The sequence below is a fragment of the Pituophis catenifer genome, unplaced genomic scaffold (assembly GCF_029215685.1).
Source record: "Pituophis catenifer annectens isolate HBS135680 unplaced genomic scaffold, rPitCat1.0.hap2 SCAF_10, whole genome shotgun sequence".
Lineage (NCBI taxonomy): Eukaryota > Metazoa > Chordata > Lepidosauria > Squamata > Colubridae > Pituophis > Pituophis catenifer.
Window position 1 is genome coordinate 29931503 of NW_027256890.1, and position 15060 is coordinate 29946562.

General features: G+C 44.5%; 1 protein-coding gene across 5 annotated transcripts in view; it reads left to right on the forward strand.

Moving 5' to 3' along the window:
* Nucleotides 1–11015: 11015 nt before the first annotated feature.
* Nucleotides 11016–15060, forward strand: part of LOC139321604 (SLAM family member 5-like) — a 48511-nt gene continuing 44466 nt past the window's right edge. For all 5 annotated transcript variants that reach the window (XM_070950367.1, XM_070950371.1, XM_070950369.1 and 2 more), the window contains exon 1: nucleotides 11016–11104. In XM_070950367.1, the coding sequence (XP_070806468.1) occupies nucleotides 11056–11104 (49 nt within the window). In that variant the 5' untranslated portion in view covers nucleotides 11016–11055. The remainder of the gene's footprint in view (nucleotides 11105–15060) is intronic.

Below are 15060 nucleotides of genomic sequence, written 5' to 3' on the forward strand. Positions count from 1 at the left end.
ACATGCTCAGAGGCTGCGGTGGCCTGCTTTGCACAAAGGCCAAGAGTGGCCCATGAGTGGCAGTCATCAACTGGCCTCTAATTACAATGGGTCAAATTGGCTGAGGAAGGGACAGGAGACCACAAAGAGATTTTTGGTTATGCCTGGAAGGAGCAAAGTGAACTGCTTCTACATTGTGGCCCAATAAATGAGAAATACAGCTTCTAAGCCCCCCAGGCGGGAAATGTGGCCTTACGTGGCTCTATTTAAAACCACCGTCTTGGTTGGAGATCCATCTGCAAAACCCTTTAAAATATCCCAATAATGTTTGGGTTGGTCATGTGGCTTATTTATGACCGTCCCAAGTTATGCCCTTGGTGGGCAGGCTCCATTACGGTCATAACTCGAGGACCTGTGTAATGTACCCTTACACAGTCACCTTACAGAGGAAAGTTATCTAATTCAAAATAATAAAATGTGGGACTCATGTATACAAAATGCACTAAGTTAAAAAATAGGATAGTTATGGAAAAATATTAGAAGTATAGGTGGACTTGAATAATAATCCTTGTTTAAAAGCTAATTGGAGCATCACAGAAATTAGAGTTAAAACGCAATGCACAAATAAAGTACAAATTTATAAAGTACAGTGACCATAAATTCTTGGGAAGCGTAAAGGACAAATCTGAAAAAGGGGCAAAACTAAAAGAGGATAGAAAAAAATATTATGTTTGTGACTTTGCTTTCCCATGGGAAACTCATGGCCCAAACCAAGAAAATCGATCATTAAATTGTATCTAAAGGACAGTTTTCTGAAATAAAGGCCACAGGGCCGTTGTACCTGCAGAGCTTAGTCTCCCCCTCATTTGCACCCAAAAACAACCTGGAAGCCAACACAGGGTCCCTAGAATTGGCGTTACACAACTAAAGGGGCTCCTGTTCACACAAATGGGTGCATTTCTCCCACATTGCAGCAATCTTCAAGGGCAGCCCCAGGGAAAGGGAAGTGCAGCCATCCAGCTTCAACCCGGCAGGCTACTGAAACTTTTTGGCAGAGTGGAGTCTCTTAAAAAACAACATAATTTTGCATTAAAATAAGCACAGATTGAAAAAAAATAGAAAAGAAGGGAAGGAAGAAAGGAGAGAAGGAAGGAAGGAAGGAAGGAAGGAAGGAAGGAAGGAAGGAAGGAAGGAAGGAAGGAAAAGAAAGAGAGAGAGAGAGAGAGAGAGAGAGAGAGAGAGAGAGAGAGAGAGAAAGAAAGAAAGAAAGAAAGAAAGAAAGAAAGAAAGAAAGAAAGAAAGAAAGAAAGAAAGAAAGAAAGAAAGAAAGAAAGAAGCAAGCACAATATTGGTCATAAGGTTGTTTTTTTTAGTGCTGTCATAACTGTGAACAGTTGTTACATAAATGGTCATAAGTTGAGGATTCCCTGTGTGAAAGGATCTCCTTTCTCCTCAGTCTCTCACACCTGGAGCAAAAGCTCAGTCAGAAAAAATTCTTAAACCGGAGAGTTAGAATCATAGAATCTAGGGCTGGAAGGGACCTTGGAGATCTCCTAGTCCACCCCTCTGCCCAAGCTGATTAAATTGTTCTCACTCTCAGGAAATTCCTCCTTAGTTCCAGGTTGCTTCTCTCCTGGATTAGATTCCATCTGTTGCTTCTTCTCTTGCCTCCTTTGGTGCTTTGGAGAATAGATTGACCCTCTCCTCTTCTTTGGGGCAGCCCCTCAAATATTGGAAGACTGCTATCATCTCCCCCCTAGTCCTTCTTTTCACTAGACTAGCCAAACCCAAATCCCGCAACCGTTCTTCCTATGTTTTACTCTCCAGGCCTTTAATCATCTTAGTTCCTCTTCTTTGTACTTTGCACTTTTTCCAAAGTCTCAACATCTTTTTTGTAATTCAATTTTTTTAACCTGTTCTGTGGGTGTGGCTTATTTTGTGGGCGTGGCTCGGATGTCATGTGACTGGGTGGGCGTGGCTAGCTGATCATGTGACCGGCTGGCCGTGGCTATGTGTATAGGGACTACTCAGAGGGCTGAAAAAAGGCATTTCTGACCGGTCCTTGCACTTTTGACTGGTCCTCACACTTATGACCATCCTCACATTGATGCCTGTTGCAGCATTCTTAACAACCATGTCACTCATTTCACAATTGCTTCTGTTCACCATGGTGACAAGATAGGGCAAAAACATAAAATGTGAGGACAGTCAAAAGTGCGAGGACCGATCAAAAATAATGTTTTCAGCCCTCTGAGTAGTCCATATGCAGATAGGAACTACCCAGAGGGCTGAAAAAAGTGATTTCTGACAGTTCCTTGCACTGATGACTGGTCATCATTTATGCCCGTTGCAGCATTCTTAACAACCGTGTCACTTATTTCACAACTACAGTGCTTCATGTGACTGGTTGGGCATGGCCAGGTGGTCATGTGACATCGCTTCTTTGCCCTAATGACAGTTTGCTGCAATGGTCATAAGTGTGAAAAACGATCATAAGTCACTTTTTCCAATGCCATTGTAACTGTTTTAAGTCTAGGATTACCTGTACAAAAATACAAAAAGCTTCTTTACTTGCAAAAAGCTGCCCTAAATACCAATCATTAGATTAGAAATACCTGCAAACTGGAGTTACAAATCAGGGAGTTACAAAGAGCACCTTGAGAAATTAAAATAGTTAAAATGCAATGATAACTATCAGCAGCCAACTCTTGCTCATAAAGTGAAACCCTTTAGCAGAGAGGTCATTTAAGCTCTCCAGAATGAAGCAAAGGAGCAAACAGAGTATCTGTTGCTTGTTAAACCAATTACCAGAACAAATAGACACAGAACTAGTCAGATTTCCGAAGCTGCTTCTTTTCAGGAACAGAGATTAACATTTTTCCTTCCAAACAAAGCTGAATAGGAAAAATTATCCCATCACTAAACACAGGATTAAACTTCACCAAAAAACAGTTTTAGACCAAAAGTCAGAAAGGGTATGTCAACTCACATTTGAATGTCAATCTTTCTAGCTAGCCAGGAAGCCTTGCTGAATGTCTTGGTTCCTTGTCATTAAAAGCTTCTGCTTCGTTATTCAATTATTTCTTCAAAGTGCTGATGATTGCACCCTGGCTGGAAGAACTCCAACAGGGGAGTACTTCCTCCCAACAGCGGTGTAAAAAGCTTAAAACAACCCTTCCCCTTTAAGAAAGTCAAGCAAAAAAAAAAACTCCGAGAACCTCCGGAACCGGAAGTGACAATAAGTCTAGGCATACTGCCGGAGAGGCAGTTTCTGTAATAAAGATTAGGCTAGGAAACAACACCGAATGTTGTAATTCCTTACAGGATTAACCCTGTAAAGTGGAAAAAAACAAAAGGAAATTTCTTTTAACAACCGGTTCTCCGAACTGCTTAACTACTTAATAACGGGTTCTACTGAACCGGTGCGAACCAGTAGAATCCCACCACTGGTGAGGATCAAAACTGGACAGAGTACTCCAGATGTGGCCTTACTAAGGATTTATAAAGTGGTGCTGATGCTTCATGTGATTTTGATACACTCGGTTTATACAAGCAAGGATTGTATTCGCTTTTTTTGGCTGCTGCTGCACACGGCTGGCTCATTGGTCTTCTAGTCCATTCCCCCCATGCCAAAGCTCATGGAATCATAGAATTGTAGTGCTGGAAGGGACCTTGGAGGTCTTCTAGTCCACCCCCGGTACAAGCTCATAGAATCATAGAATTTAGGGCTGGAAGGGACCTTGGAGGTCTTCTAGTCCACCCCTCTGTCCAAGCTCATAGAATCATAGAATCAAAAGGCTTTAAGGGACCTCAGAGCTCTTCTAGTCCATCCTACTGCCCAAGGCAGGAGTCTTCATCCCAAGAGTTCCTTCTCTAGCTGTGAAAACCTCCAGCCTTCTATTCCTTCCTTGCTTACCAACTTGCCTCGTGTGACGTGTGGGTTGTGCCCCTCCTGTGGCCCACCTTCCTGACCCATTCATGGCATGTCAATCCAAGGAAGTTTCTGAATTCCGGGGCTGACTTCGTCACTCAGGAAGTCCTGCCAGATCCTTCAAAAACCAAGCCATGAAAGTCAGGAGGCCAAAGGCAGGAGGCCCAAGTGACTCCAGAGATGACTAAGAAGGAGTGGGGCCTTTGACTTTGGGGTGGATTTCCAGATACGCAGAAAGTTTCCTGCAAGAACAAGCCCATCTCTGAAACGGTTGGGCAACTCAATTGAGCCAGATGGGGACTGGAGGGTCCAGGAGGGTCCTTTTTCCTGGATCTCATCTCCCTTCAGGCTCTGAGTCACCTTCAAAGCAAGCCAAACCTGCATTGTTCAATTAATGAATGCAACAGCTTTCCTCCAGAAGTTGTGGGTGCTCTATCACTGGAGGTTTTGAAGAAGAGACTGGATAGCCACTTGTCTGGAATGGTACAGGGTCTCCTGCTTGGGCAGCAGGCTGGATTAGAAGACCTCCAAGGTCCCTTCCATTCTGTTTCAAGCAGACTAGGCCATTTGGTCTCCACCGGCATTTGGGGTCAACTTTGTCTGGGATGATGGGAGTTGAAATCCAAACATTAGAAGGCAGCTCCAAGCCAAATGTTTTATTTATTCACTTCTACAACTCTACACAAGGCTTGGTTTAATCAAGGGAAAGCTACTTTGGGCACCCCGAGTTCTCTTTTCTCTGCCCCCCCCAGCTAAAAATAGCCAGAGTTACCCTGTGGGTGACCAATAGAAGAGGTGAGATATCCAAACATTGTAAATATGGGGAATATTGTTAGATATAAGGACATCTTGACAGATGGGGGAGAACTGAAACAAAAACAAGAACGAGAGAGTCAAGGGATTGAGATAGATTGGTATACAAGACTGCAAATACAATCAAGATATGAACCAGATCATGGAGAATACGGTTTTAACTTGGGGAAATCAGAACTGAATGAAATACTGGCAGGAACAGATGAAAAAATGAATAAGAAATTATATAATTATCTATTGCGGATTAGACTAGAAGATGAAGAAGTAAAAGAAACAATGATTGCATGGGCAAAGAATTTTGGATATACTATAGAACTGGAGAAATGGCAACAACTTTGGGAAAGAAACTATAAATTAACAATGGCAACAGCTTATAAAGAAAATTTGTATAAGATGTTTTATAGATGGCATATGTCACCAGAAAGATTAGCTAAGATGTTGAAAGATAAATCAGCTAAGTCTTGGAAATGTCACCAATTGCCGGATCATATTTTCATATGTGGTGGTCGTGTAAAGAAGCAAAATATTACTGGGTGAAAATAGAGGCATGGTTAGAGGGAACGTTGCAGCAACATATAGAGTTAAAACCAGAGATATTCTTATTGGGAATTTTACCGGAGAATTATAGTAAAGAAGATACATATTTGATTATTCATATAATAGCAGCAGCTAGAATTGTATTTGCACAAAATTGGAAAGCAAACAAAATCCTGTTGTGTGGGGATGGTGTGACCTCAGTTGTCGGCAAACCGCACTAGGTAAACAACGTTACCACAGAATCCTAATCTTATCAGGAATGTAGAAACAGGATGTCTGGCAGAGACCCTATATCAAGATATACCAGGCATGGGGGCCCAACACGTAGGCAATTGTTTGTCACAGGAAATAACATGAGGGAAACACGAGGGATCCATGTGGACTTCACAAGCTTTCTTTAGCCAATCAGCATCCGTAAACGTTGATTGATGTTTTGCCATGATAGTTGTAAAATGAAAATAAAAGGAAGCCTTCTGGATGGGATGAGTGTGCCTTCCCCAAGGTACCTTGGCACCGAGGTGCCTTGATCAAGGTGCCTTCCACCCGAGGGGCCTTCCCGTGAACCATCATCCTGCCTACGCGTCTTTCTTCATCGAAACAACACTGTTGGAAGGAGAAATTATAAATAAAATTTTAGAATGTGCAGAAATGAATAGATTAACATTGAGAATAAAAGATAAAGAGGAGTCGATGTATTTCAGGACATGGGATAAATTCTATGATTGGTGAGAAAGGAAATATGATTAAGGGTATGGAGATAAAACAGATAGAGAAAAGATGGGAGAAAATAATCAGAATAGAAACCCAGATGATGCCTAAATAAAAGGAGAAAGGGGAGGGGTGGGGTAAAAGAGAAAAAGTGAGATTATTATTAAAATGTACACAAAGGATGAAATAGATATAATTATTAATCAAATAAGAAATTGAAATGGGAATAGAGATAAATAGAAAATCGGGGCTGCTCTAATACCACTTTAGATTGAATTGAAAAGGAAAACAACAGGAGAGAGGGGAAGGAGTAGAGAGAGAGGAGGGGAGAAGAGAGGAGGGGACAGGGAGAGAGAGAAGAAAGGGAAAAGGAGAGGAAGAAAAGGGAGGAGAAGGAGTAGAGAGAGAGGAAGGGAAAGGAGAGGAGAGGGAGAGAGAGAAGAAAGGGAAAAGGAGAGGAAGAAAAGGGAGGGGAAGGAGTAGAGAGAGAGGAAGGGAGAGGAGAGGAGAGGAGAGGAGAGGAGAGGAGAGGAGAGGAGAGGAGAGGAGAGGAGAGGAGAGGAGAGGAGAGGAGAGGAGAGGGAAAGAAAGAAGAAATGCAACCACATATTTATTGGACCCGTGTCCCTCCTGGCTGGTACTGGCCTCCCGGGAGGTTACGCGAGGCTGGCTCCAGGGTATTATCAACGCTTCCTTGGGTGAGGGTGTCTTGCCATCAGCCTTGAAAGAGGCGGTGGTGAGGCCCCTCCTCAAGAAGCCTGCTCTGGATCCAGCTGTTTTGGCTAACTATCGTCCGGTCTCCAACCTTCCCTTCGTGGCGAAGGTTGTTGAGAGTGTGGTGGCACGACAGCTGCCTGGGTACCTGGATGAAGCTGTCTATCTGGATCCACGCCAGTCCGGCTTCAGGCCTGGGCACAGCACGGAAATGGCATTGGTCGCGTTGGTGGATGATCTCTGGAGGGCTCGGGATAGGGATTGCTCCTCTATCCTGGTCCTATTAGATCTCTCAGCGGCTTTTGATACCATCGACCATGGTATCATGCTGCGCCGGTTGGAGGGGCTGGGAGTGGGGGGCACCGTTCTATGGTGGTTCTCCTCCTATCTCTCCGACCGGACACAGTCAGTGTTGGCAGGGGGGCAGAGGTCGACCCCGAGGCGCCTTGTGTGTGGGGTGCCGCAGGGATCGGTCCTCTCACCCCTTCTGTTCAACATTTATGTGAAGCCACTGGGCGAGATCATCCGTGGCTTCGGGGTGGAATTCCATCAGTACGCTGACGATACTCAGCTGTACATCTCCACCCGAGGCCATCCCAACGATGCCCTTGAAGTGATGTCCCGGTGCTTGGAGGCCGTGCGGATCTGGATGGGGAGTAACAGGCTTCAACTCAACCCCTCCAAGACCGAGTGGCTGTGGCTCCCGGCGTCCCGATATAGCCAGCTGGCGCCATCGCTGGCTATTGGGGGCGAGTTATTGGCCCCCACCGATAGGGCTCGCAACTTGGGTGTCCTCCTGGATGCACGGCTGTCTTTAGAAGAGCATATGACGGCCGTGGCCAGGGGGCCTTTTCATCAGATCTGCCTGATTCGCCAGTTGTGTCCCTTTCTGGATCAGGACTCCCTACGCAAAATCACTCAGGCGCTCGTCATTTCCTGCCTGGACTACTGCAATGCTCTCTACATGGGGCTCCCCTTGAGGTGCACCCGGAGGCTCCAGCTGGTGCAGAATGCGGCTGCGTGGGGGATTATGGGAGCGAGAGGGCGCTCCCATGCGACACCTCTCCTGCGCGAGCTGCATTGGCTCCCGGTGGACTTCCAGGTGCACTTCAAGGTACTGGTTACCATCTTTAAAGCGCTCCATGGCATCGGACCTGGGTATTTGCGGGACCGCCTTCGGCCGCCAATAGCCTTCCACCGGCCAGTACGCTCCCACAGAGAGGGACTCCTCAGGGTGCCGTCAGCTAGGCAGTGTCGGCAGTTCTCTGTGGCAGCACCTGCCCTCTGGAACGATTTGCCCCCGGAGATACGGAGAATATCAGATCTCCGGGCTTTTCACCGCGCCCTAAAAACTTTTTTCTTCCATCAAGCAGGGCTGGCGTGAAACCCCCCCCCCCCCCCCATTTTTGAGATATTAGATTTTTTAATTGTTTAATGGGTTTTAGTCATAAGGTTCTTAATTTTTGGCCAAAGGGTATAATTCTTTTAAATTTTTAAATTTTGTATTGGATGTTTTTTACGTGGCTGTGCACCGCCCTGAGTCCACCAGGAGAAGGGCGGTATACAAATTTAAATAAAATAAATAAATAAATAAATAAGGAGGAAAGAGAAGGAGAGGAAGAACTATAAAAAATAATCCAGAAGGTTTGTGGTGACAGGAAGATTGTCTTTGTTTTTGGAGGAAACGTCTGATGGTCTGAAGAGATTCAGAGGAGATGGGCACAAATAGGGAAAGAAAAAAAGAAGTAAAGCATCAGGAAGTTCCTTCATTCCTTTATTCTGGCATTTCTCAAAATGGGCTGATTTAGAAGGAATCCTTCTAAATCTTTCTGCTGCTTCCTGGATTTTGGCAGCAGCTCAACAGGTAATGGCACCTGGCCGTAACTGGAGTGGAAGCTCAGCCAGGTAACCGGTGCCCTCTTGTGGAGTTGTGGCTAATGTCACAATATTCCAGCTTGTGTCTTAACGGAGTGTTTCTCAAGCTTGCCTACAAATATGGGTGAAATTCAACTCCCAGAATCGCTCCACCCACTTGAAGGCATGCTCACTGTGGAATTCTGGGAGTTGAAGTCCATCAATCTTCAAGTGGCCCATCTTGACAGACAATGGCCTAAGGTGACTAGGACTCTATGATTCTGTGAGATGAAAAACTATTAGAATTTCATGTGATCTTGATTCTATCTTTCTACTAATGCAGCCTAGCATTGCATTGGCTATATTGGCTGCTGGCACACACTGTTGGCACATATTGAAGTGATTGTCCATTAGTAATTAATTGTTAATTAATTAAGACAGGTGTCCCCTCATTCTCTTTCACTGGTGCAGGAGGCCCAGACGTCCTCTCCAGAAGAAGACAGGGACTAATTGCCCAAGTACCTCGTCCTGGCCAATCCAAGTTCGGATACAACCCTCGGGGCACCAACCCCACCCTCCAGGCGTACGCCCACCAGCTGGCCTCCATGGAGCAGGAACTGGAGCATTTCCTGAGCGAGGTGTGCAACCGGCAGAGTACCCTGGAGGGGCAAGGCAGGGAAGGAGAGGGACCCCCAGAATCTGAAAAAGTGGGACTCAGACAAACTGCACACCACGGTCAGAAATTGCCAACAGTGAGCAGCCAGACCTGGTGTGGGGCAGAGGACACAAGAGGAAGCAAGAGGAAGCTCAAATAGAGAAGGGGGCACTGTCAAACTTTGAGGTGTGTCCAATGGGAGGTTGGCAGCCAGAATGAAGGGGGCTCAGGAGTAACTGGGTATCTGATTTGTCTTGGCACATTTATTAAGAATAAATTATGAATCCAATCCAGATGAGTCCAGGTACACTTCTTCTGTGCGCCAGTCAGGTCATTGGGAAATGGGATGCGGTGCCAGGAGTCGGGGAAGGGTGGCAGAGATGCCCTCATGGGTTGCCGTATGTTCAGTGGATGCCCATGGTCTGTTTCTTCCTGGAAGCTCATTGAAGATAGTTGAACCAATTCACTAGAAGTACTTTCACAACAGTGGTGGGATTCAGCCGGTTCACACTGATTCACCCGAACCAGTAACTAACCTTTTGTGCAGTTCAGCGAACCGTCTGAATAGTTTGCCTCCCCTCTCCCCTCTCAGGCCTCTTGGCCTTCTGGCTGCCCACTCGCCTGGCCTCACCACCGCTTCTCTGGCTGCCAAGCCCGAGCAGCTGATCCAAGGAGCGCTGGATTGCAAAAGCCAAGGAGCTCAGTGCTACAAGGAGAAGAAGTGCCAAGAAGCCATCGACAAATCTCACAGGGCGCTGCTGGAGCTGTAGAGGCTGTTGCCCAGGAAGACTCCAAGGATGCCGTTTCGACCTCCTCCTCTGTGGGGGCTACCAGCCTGGGCAAACCCTCGGACGAGCAGAGGCAGCTGCTGGACAGCATCAAAATCAAGTGTTACAACAGCCTGGCAAGTCGGACGGTCACTTTCAGGGGTTTTGGCCCCGGGTGGGTGGGAAGCGGGGGAGAATGTAAGCGGAGGGCTGGGAAGGAAAGGGAGGATCAAGAGGTGAAAAAAGTAATTCTTGCGGCAGATTTCTTCCGGCATAAACTGTTATGAATTAGCACCAGTTCATTAGATTTGTGAAGTATTACTCTCGGTAGCTAGTGCTACCAATCTCCCCATCTTCTAATGAATCCGTTGGTCACCTTTTCTGTAGATATTCAGGTCCTTCAGAATTTCATTTCTAGAGCCATCGCCATCTAGCCTTCCTCACAACCTGGTGTTGTCCTTTCAGAAGTGCTCTGCCCAGAATTAGACACCAAAAGGGTCTGATCAGGGCAGAGCTGAGCAGAAGGGATCAATGACCTCCTAGAGCCCAATTAATATACCAGAAGATAAGTTTGGCCTTGGGGCAGCTGCATCTGTGATTGATAAGGACAATGTTGCCTTGGTCATCCAGGATGGTCTCAGCCAACAGAGAGGCAGCTGTGGACTCTAAAGACTCTTAAGGTCCATCTTTGCCTCCAGTGCTGTCAATAAACCGGGATGTGTTTCACCCTACCTGGCCTCCTGTTCAAACATACCCAGGAAAATTATCTTACAACCGCTGTGTGATGGGAACATGCCCCATTCTGAATTTTGCTATCTTCTTCCTTCAATTTTTCTATTGTATATTTTTTAACAAAACAGTTTAAATGGTTTTTAATGTTTTTATCTTTGAGGTTTGGGGGGGGTTGTTTATGTTCTAATTTTGATGACAGCTACATACATTGAATATATCTTTATTTATTGAATAAATAAAATTTTGCGAGAGTTGTGTGAAGTTATTGAAGTTTCAATTCCCTCCCACCAAAGAGGCAGTCCTATTTGCTGACTGTGAGCGACAATACATTTTGCAGATGTTGGACAAGGCTTCATTTCATTGACATGTCTCACCAGATCATTCTCTACCTGTGCTTCTCAATCCTTCTCTTAGGTAAGTTGTGTTTCTGTTACTGTGTTTCTAGCATTAGCTGCAGTTTCAAACCGAGGCTGAAATTTGGGGCCAAAACAGGGTTTGTTTCCTTGAATCCAGGCAGGATTTGTGGAGGAACTTTCCTGCCACCCAAAAGAGTTGAGTTGGAGAAGAACCTCAAGAAAAAGGCAGATAAGATTGAAATAACAAATTCTAGCAGAAGAAATAGAAAACATTTTCTGCATTTTTCTTTACAAAACATAAGAAACATGAAGATAAGGCCATTATTTATGTTTTGTATAAATATGTTACTCAACAGCATAGTCTAGATTAACAGGACCAAAAATTCAATTTCAGACCCAAACGTAACAATAACGCAGTGCAGAGCATGTAAATAAACATTTCACAGTCCCATATCATTTTATGTTGATTAAAATAATTACAAAACATTGAAAAAAAATGAGAAGAACAAAAAAAATTAAAAACAGGAAATAGATTTTTTAAAAAGCAAAACCCCAAAGTTCGGAGAATAGATAAATAGTTTTATAATCACCGAGAAATATATTAATTTAAAATATGCCTAGCTAATATTTTAATCATCAAATGCATTTGTAAATCATCAATCATCAAAGACAATTTGTTAACAGCAGTATCTCTGTCAGTGAGGTTTTTTTATACAATTTTTGTGTAAGGTTAAAATGCAGAAACGCTTTTTTGAAGAGTAGCGGAAGGAACTAAAATGGTTCGAATTACCAAATATCACAAAGACAAAAAGTGAAACACAAAAATATCTAAATGCTGAAAAGCAATTGAACTAATTGTAGAACTACTTTGGGATTGGATGCTGAAATGCTAATGCACTAAATTGCCAAACTGCTAGGTTGAAAGCCGAGAGTGTCAGACGGACCCTCTTCTGACCACCTTCTTGAATGCAACGTCTGGGGCTTTCATGAGCCCCTCACCCATTTCTGGAGTAGTATTGGAATCAGTGTGAGGTTGGGGGACACAGGGGGGCAGAGAGAGGGCAGGACGGCTCAGGTGCTAAAATTCTTGGTATTTGCGAGACCTTCAAGGACCTTTGTACCTATTATTATTATTATTATTACTTGGTTGTTTGTTTATATTTCATATTTCTAAACTGCCCATGTCCCTCAGAGAGGAGCTATAGTTAATCTGAATTCTATCAGAATAACAAACTGGAGTTGGAAGGGACCTTGGAGGTCTTCTAGTCCAACACCCCCGGTCTAGCAGGAAACCCTACACCATTTCAGACAAGTGCCTGTTCAGTCTCTTCTTAAAAACCTCCATAACCCACAAATTATGAAGGCAAGCTATTCCTGACAGCTGTCCATGAATTCAGGAATCTCTCCCTCAGGGATAGATCAGAGGTGTCAAACTCATGGTGTCACGTCATCATTGCATGACGTATCATGACTTTTTTTCCCCTTTGATAAACTGGGGGCGGGTGTGACTAGCGTGTGACACATCCGGCCCACAGACCACGAGTTTGACACCCCTGTGATAGATCCTTGATTTTAATGAATCCAGGGACAATTTCCAAGTTGAATCCTAAAGGAGACTCCAGTGAGGGAGATTAACGCCACCCATTGCTATAGGGCATCTTCATGCACAGCGTGCCTTTACATCAATGCCACTGATGATCCCACTGTTATTATTTTTATAAACAATTCAAGGTGGTGAAGATATCTAATACTATGAAATCGAATTTGGGCCGGTCACTGGGACCAGAGATTTACTCTTTTGGTCCCAAGAAAGGATTTGCACAACCATTTGTCTGAAATGGTACAGTATAGAGCTACAGTGTCCAATCTTGGCAAATTTAAGTCTTGTGGACTTCAACTCCCAGAATTCCTCAGCCAGCATAGGTTATTACTGGGAACTGCAGTCCATTAAAGTTGCCAAGATTGGACACCCCTGCTATAGGGTCCCTTCTGTGTGAGCAGTGGGTTGGACTAGAAGACCTCCAAGGCCCCTTCCAACTCTGTTGTTCTGCTATTGGTTTGCAACAAGGGCACTGTGGAAAAGATGCCTACAAGGACATAACAATGGGAGGGAGAGAGAAAAAAAGAGTAGCACATCCCCGTGAGCAGCATGTGAGACTTTTAGCCTGGAGCAAAGGCCACCCCAACAGACCACGCATGGTCTCAAGGAGGTGGGCGGACCCTTTGGGACCCTATTTACAGTCACACAGGAAACTGCAACAGAAGCATGAAAGAAGCATGGAAATGCAATTAGATGGGGAATTTTCAGGGGTTGGGGGTGGAGACAGGATCTTCAAAACCAAGCAGTTTGGCTTTTTCTGATAAACATATTTAGAGAACATAAGTTGCTGCAGATAAGGTATAGGGAGCAGATGTGGTGGGTGGAAACTGCTTCCTTAGATTAGGGAACGGTCTGTTTGCAACAAATTTCAAACCTAATATCGTTTTCCCTTAACTTTTTAGCAATTATGGATCTTTCGGGGGAAAAAAACCCATTCCACACCTTGCACCAATTACCAGCATTAGTTTTACGGCATTATTATTTTTAGAACAGAAGGGACTTTGGAGGTCTTCTAGTCCTTTCTCAAGCAGGAGAACCTATACTATTTCAGATAAATGGCTGTCTAGTTTCTTCTTAAAAACCTCCAGTGATGGAACGCCCAAGATTTCTGGTGGCAAGCTGTTCCACTGGTGAATTGTCCTCATTGTTATGAAATTCTTACTTAGTTCCAGCTTGGATCTCTCCTTAAATTTCCATGCATTGCTTCTTGTCCTGCCCTCTGGTGCTTTGGAGAATAGTTTGACCCCCTCTTCTTTGTGGCAGCCCCTCAAGTACTATTGCTATTGTGACACCCCTAATTCTTCTTTTCTTTAGACTAGCCAGACCCAAATCCTGCAGCTGTTCTTCATATGTTTTAGTCTCCAGGCCTTTGGTCATCTTAGTTGCTCTTCTCTGAACTTTTTCCAAAGTCTCAATATCTTTTTTGTAGTCTGGTGACCAAAACTGGATGCAATATTCCAGATGTGGCCATACCAAGATTTTATAAAGTGGTACTAATACTTCTCGTGATCTTGATTCTATGCCTCTGTTTATACAACCCACTAGAATAACATCAATAATATATTGTTAATATTATTATAATTATTATAAATATAATTAACATACAATAATAACTGCCTGGTGATGCAGTGGTTGAAGTACAGGATTGCAGGCTAACTCTGCACACAGCCTGGAGTTTGATCCTAAGCTCAAGGCTTTCTATCCTTCCGAGGTTCTTAAAATGAAGACCCAGATTGTTCCAAAGGTGCTTTTCCAAAAGGCAACTGGAGTTTCTTGGTTTTTTTCCTTGAAAACATTTTGCTTCTCATCCAAGAAGTTTCTTCAGTTCTGAAGTGAAGCTGAAGAAGGAGAAGTGAAGAAGCTTCTTGGATGAGAAGCAAAATGTCTTCAAGGAAAAACACCAAGGAAGTCTTTTGGAAAAGTACCTTTGGGACAACCTGGATGACTGAGAATCTCCAGAAGACCAGATTGTTTGGGGGCAATATGCAAATAACGCTTCAACATTGTATACCGCCCAGAGAGAGCTGCAAAGTGCTATGGGGCAGCACATAAGCCTCAATGCCTTTGCTATTAGATCTCTATTCTCCTGACTGTCAACCCTGAAGCCATTTTGGAGCTTCTTCAGGGCTGCCACAGCTGGGCTGGCTGGAGCTGTGGGAATGGGAGGGAGGAATAGAGATAGGAGGGGATCTGTAGCCAAAATAAAATTCTTTTTCCTGGGAACCAAGAACGTTCCCACCAGGTGCTGGGGAGGCATGGACTGAAACCAACTGGAGTTGGGACTGTGACCTGGTTGGACCATGTGATGGGCATGTGGACTGAGGGGAAGAGCTTTGATTTTTAATTTGGGTGGGGGAAACCTCGGGACCTTCAGAGTCAGGTTTTCACCAGATGTGAAAGAGCCTAATAAATCT